This window comes from Ailuropoda melanoleuca, unplaced genomic scaffold (genome assembly GCF_002007445.2).
Source record: "Ailuropoda melanoleuca isolate Jingjing unplaced genomic scaffold, ASM200744v2 unplaced-scaffold9057, whole genome shotgun sequence".
NCBI lineage: Eukaryota > Metazoa > Chordata > Mammalia > Carnivora > Ursidae > Ailuropoda > Ailuropoda melanoleuca.
Window position 1 is genome coordinate 31,826 of NW_023254500.1, and position 22,523 is coordinate 54,348.

At 43.3% G+C, this 22,523-nt stretch overlaps 1 protein-coding gene across 15 annotated transcripts in view; it reads left to right on the forward strand.

The window, feature by feature from the left end:
• The first annotated feature begins 693 nt into the window (after nucleotides 1–693).
• The window catches only part of ZNF445 (zinc finger protein 445), a 28,475-nt gene continuing 6,645 nt past the window's right edge, over nucleotides 694–22,523 (forward strand). Inside the window, exons 1-8 of one of the 15 annotated variants that reach the window (XM_034653461.1) lie at nucleotides 702–797; nucleotides 1,733–1,903; nucleotides 2,103–2,255; nucleotides 17,247–17,812; nucleotides 20,377–20,545; nucleotides 20,887–20,963; nucleotides 21,260–21,386; nucleotides 21,861–21,971. In XM_034653461.1, the coding sequence (XP_034509352.1) occupies nucleotides 17,384–17,812; nucleotides 20,377–20,545; nucleotides 20,887–20,963; nucleotides 21,260–21,386; nucleotides 21,861–21,971 (913 nt within the window). In that variant the 5' untranslated portion in view covers nucleotides 702–797; nucleotides 1,733–1,903; nucleotides 2,103–2,255; nucleotides 17,247–17,383. The other 14 variants (XM_034653462.1, XM_034653459.1, XM_034653458.1 and 11 more) reach the window with 14 other exon arrangements.

Below are 22,523 nucleotides of genomic sequence, written 5' to 3' on the forward strand. Positions count from 1 at the left end.
GTTGGGTAATCTGCCTGATAACCGCGCCCCCCCCGCATCCCCTATAAGGAAAGTCACATTGCAATAACCAGTCTACCCTTTCGCCTAATATAATCCTTTTTTCCTGTTCCCTTCTGCCTGTGAAATCGCTAGCCTTGTACAGTTCTTCCAGCTCCTCTCTTTCTATCTGCTAGACTGGATGCTGCCTGATTGGTGAACTGCCGAAGAAAAGGCAATAAGATCTTTAAAATGTACTCAGTTGAGTTTTGTTCGGGAGAAAACAACTGGAAGCCAGGGGGAGGTACGGTTTCGTGTGGCTGTTTGGAAATCAGCAAGTACCCCTAGATGTGGTGGTGATGAGGGAAGAGGTCCTCCTGGAGTAATGAGTGGTCCCCGTAACAGCTTTCCCTTTGGCCAGAACCAGTCTGCTAGAACTTAGTGCTCCCTATTTTGACCCCTAGTTTTGGATCCCATTCTTCCCTGGGCGGGGGTTGCGCGCGGGGAAGGGGGGAGCACTGGAGGGCAGCGGGGCACACACCTTGGAAGGGACGTGGTCAAATTTGGGAAGGCCCATAGAGCTCTGGACGCTGACAGGGCATTGGCGAGTGGAGGGCAGGCGGTGGGGCGGAGGGCGCGGGGCGGGGCGGNGCCAAGGAGAAGCCGAGACGTTGGCCCTCCCAGCTTCCTAGAGAGGCCGCCGAGGCCCGGGGCGGCGGCGCGCGTGCGCGACGCGGGCCAACGGAGAGACGGGCGCGGGGCGGAGGGCCCTGGGCAGATGGTGTGGCCGGAGGACTGACTGCCGTGGGCTTAGAGAGTCGGTGAGGGGACCGGCGGGGCGCGGGGGCGTCGGGGGCCGCTGGCCGGCGCAGGGTTCGGGAGGGCGACGGGGGGTTCGGCCCCTCCCGGGCTGAGAGTAAGGGGGCAGGGGCCCGGCTGAGGCCGGGCCTGGAGGCTGCGCCCTGGGCGGGTGGTCTAGCCGGGGATCCGGTGCCGGCCCCCGGGAGGCGCGTACCTGGAAGTGCTTTGCAGCCCGGGGCAGAGTAGTTGGGAGTGATGGCTTTTGCGCTTTATCCTTTCTCCCAACTATGCAAACAAAGCGTACTCATTATGGACAATTAGATGACCCGGATGAGTGCCAGAAAAGCAAGAGTGACCGCAATCCACAAATAGTTTCGTCTGGATGCTTCTTGACACCTTAAAATTCGTTCAGAATTATGCAAACTCATACACACAGACACATACACACACACTTACCTGGCAGGGGAGATACCATTATCTCGAACGAAATGGGATCATACCATCATTGCTTTTAAAAACTTCTAGTATTATTGTGATACAGAAATACTGTGCTAAGATATACAAAATAGGTACCGTAGGAGACAATAAAATTTGCCATTTTAACCATTTAAAGTGTGGCATCTTTCAGTGGCATTAAGTACGTTCATACTCTTGCTTCTTGAAAATTACAGTACTTTGAACCGGTGGAATGCATTTGTTCACATGGTGGTCAAAATTGGTGCCAGCATTATGGCATCACTAAGACATATTTCTGAGAGTATAATGAAAAAAAAAAAACCATTTTGTTTGCAGTTTATTTTCCATAGTACACATTACATAAAGCTGTAAATGCTCAGCAAGTGACGTTTGTGCAGAAAAATAGCAAAGTCTTGTTTATTAGGACGATTGTCTCTTTTCAGAATGAAAGCGAAGTATATAAAAAGGGAGTTTTTATTTTTGTAATATATTTTTACAGATTTTATTTTAATAAAGGAGTTTTTAAACAGAAGATACAGCTCTAACTTAAAACCACTGTACTAGGCCTCGGAAATCAGAATGGTCTTCCAGGTTAAAAGTGGTGGCCAGGAAAGAACAGCATCCTGTTTCAAACTGTAGTTCAAGAGTGAAAACTCGGTATTAGTATGAGGTACGTTATTTGCAGGGAAATGTCAGCGAGTGGTTTTAGTTGTAATTTGTTGAAGGAATTTCAGAGGACTTGCGTCTGTTTACACATGTATGTATCTGTTTGTGTTGAGGGTCTGATGAGTGAAGGTGCTCTTACATGTCGTGTTAATGCTGGAGAAAGGCAGACAAATTTTGGTTGAAAACTGTAATCCTTCCTGTAGGTCCAAATGATGGGAATGTTTTGAAGATAAACCTCAATACATACTTACAAAGGAAACTTACAAGAGCATCAAAAATACTAACTATGCCACTTGAAGTTTTCTGTGGCTCCTGGTGTCCAGGAAGTCTTAGTGCATAAGCATTCTGTGATATTGGTGAGTTGCTCTGGAGTAAATACACATAATGTATAGTGACCGTAACTTACCTTATTTGGCAGTCTTCAGTATTTTTGTATCAGAAACACTGTGAAAGAGCTCCCTCAGGTGAATTATGATGTGCTGTACAAGATTGAATTTTTGAGCTTAAGCGTTTCCTTCCCTGATCTTAAAGCTTTTAGCCTCCTTCCTTGTTTTATTATACTGATTTATTATATCGCTCTGGACACTGTCTAACGAACTTGTATTTTCTTCACTTCATTGTTTGTCTTCCTATGAGCTCTGCAAGGCAGTTTTTTCTGTTTGTTTGTTGGGTTTTTTTTTTTTTTTTTTTTTTTTTCGGTCTCATTTTCTNCATCTTTTCTTGTGTTTCGTCACCTCGATGCTTTCGAAGTATGTTGTGCTGGTAGGTTTAGAAAACCTCTCACTTTGGTTTTGTCAGACGTTTTCTCCTGCTTCGAGTGAGGATGGTGTCGATATATCTTATCACTGTTGATATTAATTTTGATCTAGTGGTGTCTGCCACGTGTCACCACTGTAAAGATACTGTCTTTCCCTTTGTAACTAGTGATTATTTGGGGGAAGATACTTGGAGACCTTGTGTAACAATATCCTGTTGTTCCTTACTTTCACTCACTAATTAGCCTTCCTGGTGGCTCTTATTAGTGTAGTGGTCTAATGGTGACTTTCATTTCTGTTATTCCCTCTGCAGTTATTAATTGGAATACTTTCTGAGGAAGAGTCATGCCTTGTTTTCCTTTGTTTTATTTATTCAGTTAGTTATATCAGGGTGTGATGTTGGGTGTGTATTCTTTGAGCTGTGATGCAGTGCTGATACTACTTATTTTGTTGCTTAAATTATTCTGGCCTTGGCCGTTGGGAGCTCTTTGCAGTTGGCTCACATCCTTTTTGGTGTCTTTCCCTGACTTCCCGGCACCACAGAAGACTCACGTTGTATCTTCCCTTTCCCAGCCCTGGAGACCACCACTTCTCCAAGGAGCCCTAGTTCCGTTTATTGGAGAATGGTATGGAGAAACCAAGTTTTGGGCGCTAGGTTTGAGCTCATTTCTTAATTGATATATTTGTTTAAGTATAATGTAACATTCCAGTTATGTACTGGAAGCAGTCTTTGCTGTTTCCTTACCAGGGTATAAAATAAGGCATATGTACCCTTACACTGGGAGGAAAAACACAAGAGTAAGAGACTGCTTAATGAGGATTTTAAAAGAAAACAAAATCACATTGTATATGATTTGAAGAGACAAAATGACAGAGGGAGGAAAGGAATGTCCCTGAGAAGTGCCCAGATAATTGCCTGGGATGACTGAACTTTTTCTTCTGTTCTCAAAAACTAGTTGGGACATGGAGAAACCCTGAGGCATTAGGATACCTGAATTTAACTGTGCAGGTTCAGCTCACTGGCCCCCATGTCCTTACTGTGCTCTGGGTCTTTCATCCAGAGTCCAGAAGGCCCTGGAGGTCTTCTCTCTGTTCATGGTTCCAGAAGCTGGACTAACCCTTTCTTTGGGTGAAGGCCTGGAATCCTTTGCCAGATTCCTGGCTTTCGCCCTCAGTTTCCTGTCAGTCTTCACATCACCTCTGTCCAGATGCTTCACTGACCTCTTCAGACATTTCTGTAACAGCTGCTTCAGAACAGGTCTGCTTGGAAGCTTATTTTTGGTGCTAATTGCACTGTGGGTCTCCATTTCCTGAGATAGGTCTTGCCGATTATATTTTCTGGTGGATGCGTTTCTTCTAAATATTCGTCTCTGGCCTCAAGTTGATTCTCTTTAGCCTCACTGCCAGGTTTCTGGTCACCTGAGCCGCTTTCTAGTTCTTTCATACTTTAGTTTCTTTCTCTTCTCCAGTCTGTTCTGCAAGCTTGTTGGGGAAAGTCCCTGTCCCTCTTTCTCTTGACTTTCAGCTTCCTTCTGAGCAGTTGTTTCTGCTACCTGTTTGTGCTGCTGGGGCTCAGCAAGGCTGGAGCCTGCCCCACTTGCTCCTGAAGCACCCTTTCCTGCCAGCCGCCTTTTGTTGTTGCTGGTGTTCAAGTCTGTCTGTGGGCCTTCAGCCGCTTAACTTTATCATTTCCGTCCTTTTCCTTTGCTTTTGTTTTCTCAAAGACTTATTCTTTTTTTCTCCCCTAGTTTTCACAGCAAGGCTTCATTTCTCTGCCAGAACTTCAGCAGACTCCTCAGCGCGCATGATCCTTTCCTTTACTTGACTCTTATGCCCTGAGAGCAAGAGTGTCATTTCTGTTAGCTGGATGGCAGCGTGCTTTCTGGTGTGAGCCTCTTTCCGTCTGTGTCTGTGTTTAGTCGTTATTTTTTTTGTCTGTCCTGATGGCATTGGCCGCGTCTGGAAGATGTTGAGTAGGTATTGGTTTATAACAAAGAGAGGATGGCTTCTGGTGAAGGTAGGTGGTTTCTTTAAGTGTACTTAGTGCTGGTGGGAGATGGAGGGTGGTTTCAGGGGAAGGTGAGCATCATTTGTGAGCACCATCAGAGGATGAAATAAAAATGGCGACACCCTGATCTCCAGCCGGAGGTTTGAAAGATCAGGACCCCCACGTTCAGTGCGCTTTCGGGGAAAAGTGGTCAGTCATTTTTACCTCCCCAGTTTCAACCTCACTCTGATCACCCAGCCTGTGATCAGGCCTTTTTTATCTCAGCCATACTGCCGTGTTTCCAGTGTCGAAGCCCTATAGCTTCCTGCTTTGCACACCCTTACTGCTTCTCCCGGGGAAAGGGGGAGAGTCTTGCTGGGTTCTGCTGTGTGCAGGGTCCCTGCTGCGGCATCGGTCGCCTGCTGATGCGTGCACCCACATCGCACCTTCCCTGGGAAGCGGGAAGGTCTAGCCCTTGTTCTGCCGCTTGATGGGCCACTGTTCAGAGAGCAGTCCACGGAGCTGCCCTCTTCATGGTTTATGGCAAACCCAGCTGAGAGCCCATTCCGGGGTTCACTGATTGCAGCTGGCTTCCCCACTTTTTGGGAGCTCTGCTGTATTCAGGCACCTCCATTCACTCTGTACTCTGGGGATCTTGGGACCACACTGTCCCACCCAGGACTCTGCCCAGTTTCACCATCTGAGCGCATTTCAGGCAGGGACTTCCCTTACTGGAGCAGACTTCTAAAAGTTCAGATTTTGCCTTCCTCTGCTACATCACTTTCTGTTAGCTGGCTTATGGAGGCTTTCTCCTCCTGAGGCTTATCTTCCAATAAATTACCTCAGATTCACTTCTCCGCCCCTCCTACCTTGCAAAAAGTGTCACTTTTCTATTTGTAGAGTTGCAGCTATTCTTTTGTTAGAGCCCAGGTTGAATTCACAGGTGTTGAGAATGATTTGATAGCTATCTAGCTGAATTCATGGGTCCAGATGAAACTAGGGTCCCCTACTCCTCCACTGTTTTCCTCCCCTCCTCTACATGCACTCTAAGAAAAGAGACATGGTACACAGATGTTACATTAAAAAATCAAATCACACACACACAAATCAAAACTACAAATTAAAGTCTCCTTTAACTACTGTTCTTAAATTCTCCACTCCTACATTCAGTAAGAAGTTTTTATGAATCCTTCCAAGCCATTTTAAATTCCTTTGAGTACTTACATGTACATCACATGTATGTACACTTGTATACACATATATATGATTTTAGGTTTTTTCTACAATTATATCTAGGAATTTTTTTTTTATCTTAACATATGTTTTTGTTATTGATGGGAACTGTGGTCAAGAGCACCTTCTCCTCTCTTGCATTAACAGCATAAGAGTGGCCTTGAGCTGGGAGCATTTCCTTGCAAAAAGATAAAGAGCCCTCTGGGCTTATTGCCTTGTGAGGGACTATCTTTCTCTGTTGGTTGCTCAGTGTATACCCCTTTGTTCCGCCTTATGCCTGTGACTCCTAGGCCCACCCCTCCTTTCTGTATTCCATCCCCACGGGCAAGGGGCTGCGGGTCATACTGCAGCAGGAAGTGTAGTGCTCGTCTCCACACCATCTCTCTGTATCACGTTGCCTGTGAAGTGGATCTGCTGTTCATGGGGGACCCAGTGGATTACAAGAGGTTGAATCTTGTGCACTCTTTTCTCTTGCTGTAAGTAAATATTGTACTGCTTAATTAAGCCTAGTATATATGCTGTCGGTTCTCAGCAACTTAGAATCAGGCTCTGGTCTCTTCTGTGAGTAGCGTTTACCTGCTTTTTAACCTTGACTGCACAGCCTGAGCACCCATCACAAAACGGTGAAACAATAAAGTTAGTGCTTAAGGGTCTGGTACAATCTTTTAAACTGTTGTGCTAGGTATTTCATCCTAGGAAGTGCTACACTTTTGTTTAGCTCTATTGATGAACAAGTCATTTATTTCCAATACTGTGTTATAAAACAGTAGTCTAGGGAGAACCTGTGTAAATGTCTACGTGCCTCTGAAGGTGTTTTTCCAGGGAGATTCCTGGAAGTGAGATTCCTGGAGCCTAAGTAATGGGACTTGTTACTTTTGCTACAGACTTCACAACTACCTTTTCTGGTGCTGTATAAATTTACATTTCTGTCACTGGTATGTGTTTTTGTTCTTTTTTTCTGGTCAAGAGATTTTCAAATACTATAGTATATCACTTTTCCTGTTGTGTTTTTTAGAAATCCTTGCTTGCCCCAGGGTTCTGACTCTCTCTTTCATTTTTGAAGTTAAGTCTTTGGAATTCATTTAGTGTGTAATCTTACTTTTATTTTTATTTGCCTAGCCAGTTATCCCAACGCAAGTCATTGAATTATCTGTCCTTCCCACTGTTGTATAATGCTACCTCTGTCGCATGCCAGATCTTGTATGTGTTTAAGTCTTTGTCTGGATTCTGTACTGTTCCTTTTATCTGCAATTTGTATATTCCTTCAATAGTACTCACTTTTTTATAGTACTCACTATTTTTATCATAAGCTGTATTTGTGGTAGAACAAATCTTTCCACCTTTAAAAACTTGTCTTCACTATTGTTGGCCTTTACTAATTTGTGTGAATTGTAGAATATGTTTATCAACTATGAAAAAAGGCTATATTGGGTTTTGTGATTTTATAGGCTTTTTATGTTAATTTAAGAAGAATTGACATCTTGGAAATAATAATTTCCTATACTTAAGGCTTTTCAGGTCTGTTTCATCTTTTGTCTGTTTAATTATTTCTCCATTAAGGTTGTGTACATTTTTTATGAGCTTTATTTCTGGGTATTTTGTGTTTTTGTTCTTGTTGTTGCTGTTGTGTTCTGTTTCTAAGTGGTTGCTACTGGTATATTAGAGAAGTACTGTTATATATTGATTGATATTCAGCTTCCTTAATTACCTCTCATATTAGTTCTAATGGTTTTTCAGTTGATTCTCTTGGATTTTTTTAGATGGACGTTTATCATTCATAAGTAATATTAGCTTTTTAAGACATTTAAAATTTTAAGTAATCTCTACACCCAACACGGGGCTCAAACTTACAACCCTGAGGTCAAGTGTCACGTGCTTTACCAACAGAGCCAGCCAGGCACCCCGGATCTTTGATCCTCCTTTTCTAACAGTTCTCTGCGTATTTCTTTTTTCTTCCTTCCTTCCTTTATTTTTCTTTCATCCTTTATTTTGTCTTAATTCCACTGGCTAGTATTATTCTGTATGATTGTTCCTGATTTTAATTGCAAGGCTATTAATATCTTTATCACTTGATGTCATATTTGCTGTAAATATCTCTTGGTTTTTCTCCATCTCAGGTGGGGGAGTTTCTCTTTATTCCTAGGTTGAGAAGACTGTGTACCAAAAAGGAGATAAAGCTATAATAGACTTCTTTTTTTTAACTTTAAGAGGATACCAATATATGAAGAGCTGTATGATACTAAATTTGAAATTTTTGATGAACATTCAGGTTATTTTTTCCTTTTGACTGTTGTGAATAATGCTGCTATGAACATTTATGTACAAGTTTTTTTGTGGACTTTTCGTTTATCTTGGAGGTGCGTGTGTGTGTGTTTATGTATATATATGTATGTATGTATTTGTATCTCCGTGTATGTATGCAGTTGCAAGTAGTAAAGCATGTTTAACGTACTGAAGAATTGCCAGGCTGTTTTCCAGTGTGGCAGCACGTGAGTGTTCTATTATCTCCCCAGTCTTATCAACACATGTTATTTTCAGACATTGGACTCTGACCATCTTAGTGGGTGTGAAGTGTGGTGTTAATCTGCTTTTTCCTGATGACTGCTGTTGAATATCCTGTGTGTGTTTCAGCCATTTTTGTATTTTCTTTGACAAATATGTATTCAGATGCTTTGTCCAATTTTAACTGTATTTGTCTTTTTATTATTGAATTGTAAGAGTTCTTTATGTATTCTAGATACAAGTCCCTTATAAGATATGTGATTTTCAAATATATTTTCCTAGTCTGTGGCTTGTCTTTTCACTTTCCTCATATGCCCTTTGAAGCACAATAGATTTAAATTTTGATGAAGTGCAGTGTCTCTATTTTTAATTTTATTTGCATGTGCTTTTGATATGTATTTGGTAGAATGCATTACACAATCCAGTGTCACGAAGTATTATACTTATGTTTTCTAATAACAGTTTTATAGTTTTAGCTGGTACCTTTAGGTCTGCAGTTAATTAATTTACTTAAAATCAATTTAATTAACATGTAGTGTATTATTATTTCAGATGTAGAATTTAGTGATTCACCAGTTGCATAGAACACCCAGTGCTCATTCCATCAAGTGCCCTCCTTAACTCGCATCACCCATTTACACCATCCCCTACCCACCTCCCCTCCAGCAACCCTCAGTTTGTTTACTATACTTAGAGTCTCTTATGTTTTGCCTGCCTCTCTGATTTCATCTTATTTTATTTTTCCATCCCTTCCACTATATTCAGCTGTTTTGTTTCTTAAATTCCACATATGAGTGAAATCAAATGGTATTTGTTTTTCTCTGACTGACTTATTTCGCTTAGCATATACCTTCTAGTTCCGTACACGTTGTTGCAGATGGCAAGGTTTCATTCTTTTTTTTATAATAATATTTTTTATTATATTATGTTAGTCACCATACAGTACATCCCTAGTTTTTGATGTAAAGTTCGAATTCATTACTTGCGTGTAACACCCAGTGCACCATGCAATACCTGCCCTCCTTACTACCCATCACCTGCCTATCCCATCCCCCACCCCCCTCCCCTCTGAAGCCCTAGTTTGTTTTCCAGAGTCCATAGTCTCTCATGGTTAATTCCCCCCTCTGGTTAACCCTCCTTTCTTCTTCCCTTTCTTCTCCTACCGATCGTCCTACTTCTTATGTTCCATAAATGAGTGAAACCATATGATAATTGTCTTTCTCTGCTTGACTTATTTCACTTAGCATTATCTCCTCCAGTGCCGTCCATGTTGCAGCAAATGTTGAGAAATCGTTGTTTTTGATGGCTGAGTAATATTCCCTTGTATATATGGACCACATCTCCTTCTTCTTTTTTTTTTTTTTAAAGATTTTATTTTTATTTATTCGACAGAGAGAGAGACAGCCAGCGAGAGAGGGAACACAAGCAGGGGGAATGGGAGAGGAAGAAGCAGGCTCATAGCAGAAGAGCCTGATGTGGGGCTTGATCCCATAATGCTGGGATCACGCCCTGAGCTGAAGGCAGAGGCTTAACCGCTGTGCCACCCAGGCGCCCCGGACCACATCTTCTTAATCCAGTCATCTGTTGAAGGGCATCTCGGCTTCCACAATTTAGCTATTGANCACGATTTAGCTATTGTGGACAATGCTGCTATGAACATTGGGGTGCATATGACCCTTCTCTTCACTACGTCTGTATCTTTGGGGTAAATACCCAGTAGTGCAGTTGCTGGATCATAGGGTAGCTCAATTTTTAACTTTATAAAGGAACTCCACACTGTTTTCCAAAGTGGCTGTACCAACTTGCATTCCCACCAACATTGTAGGAGGGATCCCCTTTCTACACATCCTCTCCAACATTTGTTGTTTCCTGCCTTGTCCATTTTTGTCATTCTAACAGCCATAAGGTGGTATCTTGGTGTGGTTTTGATATGAATTTCCCTGATGGCTAATGATTGTGAACATTTTTCATGTGTCTGTTAGCCATTTGTATGTCTTCTTTGGAAAAGTGTCTGTTCATCTCTTGTGCCCATTTTTTGATTTATTTGTTTCTCGTGTATTGAGTTTGAGAAGTTCTTTGTAGATCTTGGATACCAGTCTTGTATCTGTAGTGTCATTTGCAAATATATTCTCCCAATCCGTGGGCAGCCTCTTTGTTTTTTTGACTGTTTCATTGGCTGTGCAGAAGTTTTTTAACTTGATGAAGTCCCACAAGTTCATTTTTTCTTTTGTTTCTCTTGCCTTTGGAGATGTGTCATGAAAAAAGTTGCTGTGGCCGATGTCAAAGAGGTTGCTGCCTGTATCTCCTCTAGGATTTTGATGGATTCCTGTCTCACATCGAGGTCTTTCATGCATTTGGAATTTATCTTTGTGTATGGTGTGAGAGAGTGGTCAAGTTTCATTCTTTTGCATGTAGCTCTCCGATTTTCCCAGCAACATTTATTGAAGAGACTGACTTTTTTCCACTGGATGTTTTTTCCTGCTTTATCAAAGATGAGNTCAAAGATTAGTTGCCCAAAGAGCCGAGGGTCCATTTCTGGGTTCTCTATCCTGTTCCATTGGTCCATGTGTCTGTTTTTGTGCCAGTATCATGCTGTCTTGGTGATCACAGCTTTGTAGTACAGCTTGAAATCCAGCATTGTGATGCCCCCAGCTTGGTTTTTTTCCTTTTCAACAATTCCTTGGTGATTCGGGGCCATTTCTGGTTCCACACAAAGTTAAGGGCTGTTTTTCCAGTTCTTTGAAAAATGTCATTGGTATTTTGATCGGGATGGCATTGAAAGTGTAGATTGCTCTGGGTAGCATGGACATTTTAACTATGTTAATTTTTCCGATCTGTGAGCATGGAATATTTTTCCATCTTTTTGTGTCTTCTTCAATGTCTTTCAAGAGTGATTTGTATTTTCAAGAATATAGATCTTTACGTCTCTGGTTAAGTTAATTCCGAGATAACATATGATTTTTGGTGCTATTGTAAATGGAATGGTTTCCCTAATTTCTCTTTCTTCAGTCTCGTTATTCCTGTATAGAAATGCAACTGATTTCTGAGCATTGATTTTGTATCCCGCCACATTACTGAATTGCTCTATAACTTCTAGTAGTTTGGGGGTGGAGTCTTTTGGGTTTTCCATATACAGTATCATGTCATCTGTGAAGAGAGACAGTTTGACTTCTTCTTTTCCGATTTGGTTACATTTTATCCCTTTTTGTTTTCTGATTGCTGTTGCAAGGACTTCTAGTACTGTGTTGAATAATAGTGGCGAGAGTGGGCATCCTTGTCGTGTTCCTGATCTTAAGGGAAAGGCTTCCAGCTTTTCCCCATTGAGAATGATATTTGCTGTAGGCTTTTCATAGATGGTTTTTATGACATTGAGGAATGTACCCTCTATCCCTACACTCTGAAGGGTTTTAATCGGGAAAGGATGCTGTATTTTGTCAAATGCGTTTTCTGCATCTATTGAGAAGATCATACGATTCTTGGCTTTTTTCTTATTGATATAATCTATCACACTGTTGGATGCGAATGTTGAACCACCCTTGCATCCCAGGGATGAATCCCGCTTGGTCATGATGGATAATCCTATTAATGTACTGTTGGATCCTATTAGCTAGGATCTTGTGGAGAATTTTGGCATCCATATTCATGAGGGATAGCGGTCTGTAATTCTCCTTTTTGATGGGGTCTTTGCCTGATTTGGGGATCAAGGTAATATTGGCCTCTTAGAATGAGTTTGGTAGATTTCCGTCTGTTTCTCTTTTTTGAAATAGCTTTAGGAAACTAGGTATTATTTCTTCTTTGAATGTTTGGTAGAATTCCCTGGGGAATCCATCAGGCCCTGGAGTGTTGTTTTTTGGAAGGTTTTTAATCACTGCTTCAATCGATTCATAATTAATTGGTCTGTTTAAAAAATCAATTTCTTCCTGTTTCAGTCTTGGTAGTATAGGTTTCCAGGAATGCCTCCATCTCTCCCAGGTTGCCTAATTTATTGGCATAAAGCTGTTGATAAAAGTTTCTAATGATCCTTCCTATTTCCTTGGTGTTGGTTGTGACCTCTCCCTTTTCATTCATAATTTTATTAATTTGGGTTCTTCCTCTGTTCTTTTGGATAAGTCTTGACAGTGGTTTGTCTGTTTTATTTATTCTTTCAAAGAAGCAGCTTCTAGTTCTGTTGATCTGCCCTACTGTGCTCTGGGTTTCTAATTCATTGATCTCTGCCCCAATCTTGATCAACTCCTTTCTCATGCATGGTTTAGGCCTGTTCTTCTGTTGCTGTTCCAGCTTCTTGAGGTGAGAATACAAAAACTGCACTTTAGATTTTTCTATTCTTTTTAGTGAGGCTTGGATGGCTATGTATTTTCCCCTTAGGAATGCCTTTGCAGTATCCCATAGGTTTTGGGCCATTGTGTTTTCATTCTCATTGGTCTCCATAAATTGTTTAAATTGATTTTTGATTTCCTGGTTTATCGAAACATTCTTGGGCAGGATGGTTCTTTGTCTCCAAGTGTTTGAGTTTGTTCCAAATTTTACCTTGTGGTTGCGTTCCAATTTCAAAGCATTGTGGTCTGAGAATATGCAGGGAATAATTTCAGTCTTTTGGTATCAGTTGCGACCTGTTTTGTGACCCAGAACATGGTCTATTCTGGAGAATGTTCCATGGACATTAGAATAGAATGAGTATTCTTTTGTTCTGGGGGGTGGTGTTCTATATATATCTGTGAGGTCCAACTCGTCTAGTATGGCATTCAAAGCTCTTGTTTCTTTGTTGATTTTCTGCTTAGATGATCTGTCTATTTCTGATAGTGGAGTGTTGAGGTCCCCTACTATTAACGTATTTTTATCTATATGTCTCTTTATTCTGGTTAAGAGTTGGCTTGTGTATCTTGTTGCTCCCCTGTTGGCGGCATATGTATTTATAATTGTCATATCCACTTGTTGGATACATCCTTTCAGAATAATACAGTGACCTTCTGTATCTCTAACTGTAGCCTTTGGTTTAAAATCCAATCTGTCTGATATGAGAATTGCTATGCCAGCTTTCTTTTGAGGTCCATTGGCATGAAAGATGGTATTCCATCCCTTTACTTTCAGTCTGGATGTATCTTTAGGTTCAAAATGAGTCTCTTGTAGACAGCAAATGGATGGGTCATGTCTTTTTATCCAGTTTGCAACCCTGTGGCATTTTATGGGTGCATTTAGGCCATTTACATTGAGACTGATTATTGAGCGACATGATTTTAATGATGCCATGTTGCCTGTAAAGTCTTTGTTTCTATAGACTGTGAATTTCTGTTCTGTATCACTGTTGGGGCCTTTTTACTTTTATAGAACCCTCCTTAATATCTCCTGTAGGGCTGGGTTCATGGTTACAAAATTGGTCAGTGCTGGCAATTCTGGAAGGTCTTTAATCTCTCCATCAATTCTGAATGACAGCATTGCTGGATAAAGGATCCAGGGCTGCATGTTTTTCTCTGAAAGAGCTTTTTAAATGCCCCCCCCCAGCCCTTTCTCTCATTCCAGGTCGTGTAGACAGGTCTGATGTAATTCTGATACCTTTGCCTTGGTACGTGAGAAATTTCTTCGCCCTGGCCGCTTTCAATTACTGTATCCTTGGATCTAATATTTGCGAATTGCACTATGACGTGATGTGGCGTAGGTTTGTCGTGGTTGAGCTTGGGTCCTCTCTGCCTCTTGTACACGAATGCTTGTTTCCTTTGCTAGATTAGGTAAGTTTTCAGCTACAGTTTGTTCAAATATCTCTTCTAGACCTCGCTCTTTCTCCACCCGCTCGGTGATGCCGATGATTCTGACACTGGAACGTTTCATTGAGTCAGTAGTCTCCCGTAACCTACATTCCTGAGCGTGGATTTTTTTGAGCCAAGTTTCTGTTTTTGCTTTCTCTTCTACCATCCCATCCTCCAATTCACTCATTCGTTCTTCTGCCTCATTTATTCTAGCTGTCAGAGGATCTAGTTTTGACTGCATTTGATTCATAGCATTTTTAATTTCTGCCAGATTCGCTCTCATTTCCGCCCTTAGAGATTCTGTATTCTCGTTAATGTTTTCGTTAACATTTTTTTCAAGTCTGCACATCATCTTGACCATTGTTAACTTTGAACTCCATTTCTGATAATTTGGTTATATCTATATCCATTAGTTCTGTGGCAGAGGCCACAGACTCATTGTCTTTTCTTTGCTGGGGGGGATTTCTCCTTCTCGTCATTCTGATGATAAGAGGTTGCCGGGTTGTTCAGAGCCCAAATTATTGACCGGGACCCAGGCAGTGTGCACTTGTTTTGTAGGGATCTTCGGGATGTGGGCTTCTTGATTTTTCAGCCTGCCTTCTGGGGGAGGGTCCTGCCACGCCAATACTCAGGCAACCCTGTTTGGGTAGAGTCTCCATGTCCCCTGCGATGGGGAATGGGGATGGGCACACTGTGAGCGGATATTTCCAGGTTTTTGTTCTCTGTCGGCTTTCCCTGGCGGTTTTCTGTGCCTCTTCTGAGTGTTAGAGCAGCAGTGGCCGAATCCCAGCCTCTGTCTCAGAACAGAGGGATTGCAGACCGTTCTCCACTGGTGTTCTGGCCACGTTAACTCTGTTTCTGTTGGTGCTGCTAAACCCTGCAGAGTTCCGGGATGTGCGCCCCACAGCCGGCGTCCCAGCCCTCTCTTCCAGGGCCGGCACGTCTCTGTCCTTTGTGTTTTTAACACTGCCAGCCACCTCTGCGCGCTCTGGAGCTCTGTTTCAGTGTGGTTCGCGTGCCCTGAAGAGCTCCGGTATTCAGACTGGTCGCTCGTGATCCCAGGCTCACGGTCTCAGTCTGCTCTCTCGTGGGTGCCGGTCCGCCAGTCAGCCCTCTCCCCGTGCAGGTGGCTACCGCCTCCCAGCGCCCGAGCGCAGAGTGTCCCTCCCCCTTCCGTCTATCTTCCAATATCTGTGCGCGGATTCACGGCTCCCCACTTCGTACCTCAATACTCAGCGCTGGAGATGTTCATTTGTAGAGATCCAGGTGTATCTTCCTGCATCTCAGGCTGATTCCGTGGGTGTTCAGGATGGTCTAGTACCTATCCAGCTCGACTCAGGGGACCAGCTGAGAACGGGGACCCCTACTCCTCCTCCATCTTAACTCCACTTCTCTATTTTAGCCATTCTGATAGTTATATAGAGATTATGTTATTGTGGTTTAAATCGAATTTCCCTCATGGCTAATCATGTTAAACATTTTTTCTTGTCCTTATTTTTATGTCCTTATTGGTGAAATGTATCTTTATGTCTTTTGCCCATTTTCTTATGGGATTATTTGCCCTTCTCACTGTTGAGTTTTGAGAATTCTTTATGTAGTCAGATACTAGTCTTTTGTCAGATATGTACCTTATAAATATTATCTTCCAGTCTGTAGCTTGTCTCTCATGCTTTCAACAAGGGTCTTCATAGAACAAAGTTTTACATTTTGATGAGGTCTAGTTTACCAGTTTTCCCTTTTATGTATCACACTTTTGGTGTCAGTTTTAATAGCTTTGCCTAGCCTTAGATCATAAAGATCTTCTCCTATGCTTTTTTCTAAAAGTTGTATAGTTTTATGTTTTATATTTATGTCCGGGATTCATTTTGAATTGATTTTTGTGTAAGATGTGAGGTTTAAGTTGACTTTCATTAGTTTGCCTTTGAATATCCAATTCCTCCATCAGTATTTGTTGAGAAGACTGTCCTTCCTCCTTTGAATGGCTTTTTGCGCCTTTATAAAAAACCAGTTGGGTACATCTGCACGGTAGATTCGTACGCAGTGGTGTGGCCTGCAGCATAAACTCTTCCCCTAGGTGTGAAAAAACAAACATTCACTGAGAGCCCACAATGTGCCCACGTAGTTTTTTACTTAAACCCCACACCACCCCCATTTTATACAGTGAGGCCACGGAGATTTTAAGAGGTAAAGTGATGCCTCCATAGTCATACAGTTAATAAGTGGGGAGGTGGATTTGAACCTAGGTCAGTCTTAGTTCATGTTCTCTTCTCTGTATCTTGGTTTGGGCCCTCTCTCTCTTTCTCTCCCCCTGCCCTTTTGCTTATTTGTTTTGTTTCTTAGATTCCACATGTGAGTGAAATCATATGGTATTTGTCTTTCTCTGATGGACTTATTTCACTTAACATAGTATTCTCTAGCCCCATCTGTGTTGTTCCAAATGGCAAGATTTCATTCATTTTGATGGCTGAGTAATATTTCATTGTATATGTATACCATATCTTCCTTATCTCTTCGTCAGTTGATGGACACTCGGGCTGTTTCCATAATTTGGCTATTGTGGACAATGCTGCATTGGGGTACATGTACCCCTTTGAATTAGTATTCTTGTATTCTTTGGGTAAATACCTAGTAGTGCAGTTGCTGGATCCACAGTCTTGAAATTAAAAAGACAATTTCCTCATACTTCATTCTAATTTTTAAAAATTGTTTTAGCTGTTGTAATTCCTTTGCTTTTCCACATAAATTTTAGGATAATCTTGCCTATATAAACAAAAAACTTTGCATTAAACCTGTAGATCTTTTGGTGAATTGACATCTTTACTATGTCAAGTCTTCCTGTATATGATATAGTATGTCTGTCCATTTATTTAGATCTTTGGTTTCTTTCATCAGCCATTTGTAATTTTTAGCATACAAGTCCTGTACATGTTTTCCTGTGGTCTGAGATATTTTCTTAGTCCGCCACAGTATGTGACAATCTAGCCCTGGTCTACTTAATATTGGCAGGCATGATTGTGCAAATCTTCATGTGCCCTCTTTTCATACACTCCAAGATGATCCTGGCTACCAGGATCTAACTGTGCCGTCATTCTCATCATGCCTCCTGAACAATCACATTGGTTATTTTAGTCTCTTACCAGTGACATCTGATGTTCCAGCAAATGACATTACCCACTACAGTGCTGAAAAACTTTTGAGGTCCCAGCAGCGACACGACTAACATAGACTTGGTTTGCACTCTGCTGGGTAGACCCTGAGCAGGAGTGATGGCTTCAGGCAGGTGGTATGCTGTCCATCCAGTTCAGGCCCAGGCTTCAAGGGAACGAGGGCGTCTTCAGATGGTAAAGAAGGAAGAAGAGGATGAAGGCTACACTTCAGTGCAGGCTGCCAGGCCACAGACACTCAACCGTTCTGGCCAGGAACTGTTTCGCCAGCTCTTCAGGCAGCTTCGCTACCATGAATCTTCTGGGCCCCTAGAGACTTTCAGCCGGCTCCGGGAGCTCTGCCGCTGGTGGCTGAGGCCTGACATCCTCTCCAAGGCCCAGATCCTGGAGCTGCTGGTGCTGGAGCAATTCCTGAGCATCCTGCCCGGGGAGCTCCGGACCTGGGTACAGCTGCATCACCCTGAGAGTGGTGGGGAGGCTGTGGCCCTGCTGGAGGAACTGCAGAGGGACTTCGATGGAACACCATGGAGGGTGAGTGTGAGCAAGTGTGAGGTGCCCAGTGAACTCTGCCTGTCAGCCAGCCAGCTCATCTAGAGTGGGTGGGTTGGGCCTCTGAACCCTCAGCATTGAGGAAGGCAGGGAATGTCTTCCCTTCTCATTCCCACAGCACCTGAGCAGCTGAGAACTAGACCCTGAGCCAAGGACCTTTGAGCTGGCAGCCCTTCCCACCTTCCCAGAGGACAGTCGGCTCCAGGAAGAGGGTCAGCAAGTATCTGTAGATAACAGTAATGAGCTTTAGGACACAGTGACTTACTTTATGCAAGTCCATCTCCTCATATCTAATTTGACTTGATACTGATCTGTTAAGTGGGAGTGATGTCTTTCTTGCTGTTAGAGTCAGGACTCCTGGCTTCTAAGTGCACGGTAAGACCTATAAATGCAGTGCACTTGCAACATGTTCCTTCTTTCTTTTGAGGATTTGTTCTATGCAGGGGTCAGGGGTAAGAAGAGTATTGAGGGTCAGCCCAGGCCCAAGAAATTGGAAGACTTTATTTCATAGCCTCATTGTTCGAGCATTGCTCACGTTTTTTCAGAGCCTCAGTTTATTGAAAAGAATGTGCAAAACTGATCTAACAATGAGAATTTATTCAGTGTATATTTGAATGTCCACCATTTGCCCAGCCCCAGCTTTAGCACTGGGAAACAGCTGACTGCCCCAGTGCTGGTAGAGCAACCGGTCAGTTAAAGTGAGCTCTGCCTGCCACTTCTGCCCCACACAGGTGAGTTTCTCAATGCTTCTTATAGATTTGGAGGTTTGTTATTTTGTTTTTTTGTAAAAGCGTTTATCATTTTTGTAGGCTTCTTTAAATTTTTTTTCAATAAAAATATGTGTAATTCTACATATATGATTCATGCATAAATGAAAGTTACCTTTAAGATTTCTGGAACATATTTGACACACTCTTCTCCCAAATATAATATCAAATTAAGTCAATCAAGTAACACATCTAACTGAACGTCCACCAGCAGTATTTGGTAATATATCAATGCAAGGTATGACTATTAAAAAAGAAAACCCTTTTGCTTAACATTGATTACTATTTTAAAAAATGTAAAAGAACTTTATCATTTTTACCAAAACACCAAGGTATTCAAAAGGATCTAAGAATCATTGATTAAAGCAAATAAGGTACATAGTAGGTACAAAATTGTGGCTTGGTTACATTTAACTCATTTAGAGCTAGGTGTAGGATTTGAAAATCCCCGAAAACATTGCCAAATGGGCATACCCGGCCTACCTGGTTGAAAGCTAGTTAGAAATTAGAAAACAGGAGCGCCTGGGTGGCTCAGTCAGTTAAGCGTCTGTCTTCAGCTCAAGCCACGATCTTAGGACCCTGGGACCCTAGGATCCTACGACCCCTAGGCCTGAGCCCCGCATCAGGCTCCTTGCTCAGCGGGGAGCCTGCTTCTTCCTCTCCCTCTGCCTGCTGCTCCCCCTGCTTGTGCTCTCTCTCTTTCTGATGAATAAATAAAATATTTTAAAAAAAAAGAAATTAGAAAACAAAACGGGCTGGGAGAATACCTCCCAAATTCTGAAAAATGAACAGAATGGCTCAAGATGCACGTAAAATTACATAATCACCCTGTGGTTCATCAGCATTGAGCAACTAGGTCCTGAGAAATTTTGTTTTTAAACTCATTGGGCTGTCTGCTTCCATCTTTGTATTGTTTCTTTATTCTCTTTTTGGTAGGGTGTGGGAAGAACAGGTTCATACCTTTAGTCTGTAGCTCGGTATCACATGTTTCATGGCCTCAGGCCAAGATTCATCCAAATCAATGTGGTCAACATCTTGGCCACAGGACCAGAAAAAACTTGAAAGTTCATTGGCTGAAAGCTTCCAGTACTCATTTCCACATCAGGGATAGCCTTGCCTTAGAGACTGGGCCATTTGAAATCCCAGGGTAAAGACTGCCTCTTTCTGGGTCTCTGCTTGGATGGGCACTGCTGTTTTCTGTACCCGAGACTTTCTCTTCTGTGGTTCCATGGCTCACTCTCACAAGTAGTATTGCCTCTTTGGCAGTGTTGCCGTCTCAGTCAGAGTTACATCTGGGAGCTGTCCTGCTTCTTTGAGGTCACTATGCTTAGTAGTGCTTAGAGCATTTCCTGATACTTGGTAGATGTTATCTGTCTGCATCTCTGCAGTGAACCATTATTATTTTAACTCAGGGATACATTTCTTCTCTCTGATTTCTAAGTTCCAGACCAGGGGTGGAGCCTGAGGAGCTAATGGGAAAGTGTTGCTGTAGCATCTGGGGCACAACAGCAGTGCCTTGCTGGATGCTCTCTTACGTTGTAGCTGGAATCTGGCTCCACCTGTCTGCCTCATGGCCCACACTAGAGCCCAGGGAGGCCAAGGGATGAGGGGGTCCTTCCTGGGCTTTCTCCTCCTCCTTTTGCCTCTGCCTGTAGGTAATGAAGGGCCTGGCTTGCCCTTCCCTGGACCCTGCCCTTGAAGATTAGCCATGTGGCCTCTTCTTTGAGTTTGCTTTCTGATTCCCATAGGGATCCTCTCACAACATTTTCTTCTCGCCAGGACCCGACCCTTGCCCAGAGCCCAGATGTACGTTGGATGGGTACAGGAGCCCTGCGAGCCTCACAGATATGGCCCCCTGCTTCACCTCTCAGGAGCAGCTCTACTCTTGGGGACCACCTGGAGCCTCCCTATGAAATAGGAGTGTGTGACTTCCTGGCTGGGCAATCCGGTACACGCCATCTAGCTCTAAGCTGTATGCCACACATCCCAAAGTAGTGTTGTCATTTCACCATCTGTCCTCTCATGAGAATCCCTTTCAGTCTTGGTGCTTAGCCCTGTGTCCTTTCTACCCTTCTGTAACCCATGTCTACCTAGCTTCTCCTCCCATTGCACCCCCCACTCCTCACTCCCCAGCCCTCAGCAGATACTGTGGAAATGTGAAATGGGTGTTTAACAGTAGTCCATACCTGCTCGTAGGCCCAGAAGTCCTCTGTGGGGGAAGAGTGGGCCTCCTCAGTGCGGTGCCAAGAGCTGGGTTACCTTCTCTCATGGCTCTTTCTTCTCCTTCAGAGCCTCCTGTTGCTGAGGTGCCTGCCCTTTCCCAGAGAGAGGTGTGCCCAGGAGACACATTGACATCCCAGCCTCAGGTGAGCCATAAGACCTTTGGTCCTTCATGACATCCCGGCATTGCTGCCTAATGGAGTCCCTGAGGCTCCCCCTCATCTTGAGTCTCTGTGTCCAGTGACCTCACCTCCAGAGACCCAGGTCCTAGAGACCAGATTATCCCCCTTGAGCTCAGAGTTCTTCTGCTGGGTGATGCTCTCTCTTTCACCCTTACCAGATCCATCCTATGCTCACTCAGATCCTGCCCGCCCTTCCATTGCTCTCTCCTAAAAGCCAGGAGCTGTAGACTGACTCTCAGACATAGGACTGTGTTTTTCAGGAGGCTGTGACTTTCAAGGATGTGGAAGTGACCTTCTCCCAGGATGAGTGGGGATGGCTGGATCCTGCCCAGAGGAACTTGTACAGAGATGTAATGCTGGAGAATTACAGGAACGTGGTTTCTCTGGGTAAGACATTGATACCCCCATGCTTCTACCCACTTTTACTTCTACCTTCTTACTTTTTATTGTGCTGTCTAGACAGGGACCTGACCTGGGCTTTGACCCTGGCTCTATTACCTAGTCTTCTCTTTTGAAACATGGTGATAATGATGCCTGTTTGCTGGATTATTATAATAATTAAAAGTCATGTATATGAAGTTCCTAGTTAGACACCCACATGGTGCTGGTTGATTTAACTGATTGAGTTGTCATGTGGCTCCCACCTCCAGAGAACCCTAGTGATCCTTTTGGCTGTGACTTCTTTCAGCCTCTTTTGTCTCTGCTCAGAGCCGTTGGAAATGGCTGTCTGGGCCTCCTGTCCTGACTTCCTCCACCAGCCTCCCTGGCCTTTCCCTTGTCCTTGCCTGAGAGGGTCCTGGAGAATAGTTCTGTATGATTTATCCACCCTTCTATCTCATCCCATCCCCTTCTCTTCTGCAGTGGGACCATTCACCAAACCTGTTCTGATTTCCTGGTTGGAGGCAAGGGAGCCATGGGGCCTGAATGCCCAGGGAGCTCAGCCTAAGGGGAATCTAGGTGTTGCCCCTGCAGGTGAGTTTCAGAGAACCTCTGGATCCTACTTCTCTCACATCTACTTTTCTCTTTCTTAAGGTCTGTTACACCAAGTAAGTCACAGGGAATATACTTTGTTGTTTGCTAGAAGGAAGACCCTTAACAGAGTTGCTAAGGAGTGCTGGGCTTCTAGGCTTCTCCTCTCCAGACTGGCCCATTAGACATTTGTTTCTGGCCCTACCCCTTCCCCAGAAACCTTTTCAGTAACTGGTCTTGCCCACTGGAGGGCTTCACTGTTGCAGGCTTTTCCATTCAGTGATGCTCTTCCTCATCCCTCTGCTGCACTCCTGCTGGCCCCTGGCCATGCCCACCCCTTCATGCCCTTTGAAGAACCCTAATCCCACTCCTCCTCTTCTTTGCCCCTATGATAGGCTTGACTTCCAGTTCCTTCAGCCAGTCCTCCATGGAGCCCCCACCCCTGGGCTCTTGGGAGCCTTCTTATACTCTTACCATGATTCCTCTCCCCTCTCCTACTGTTTAACATTCACTTCTCAATGCTGTTTTTCAACTGGATGTCATTTCTGCATATGT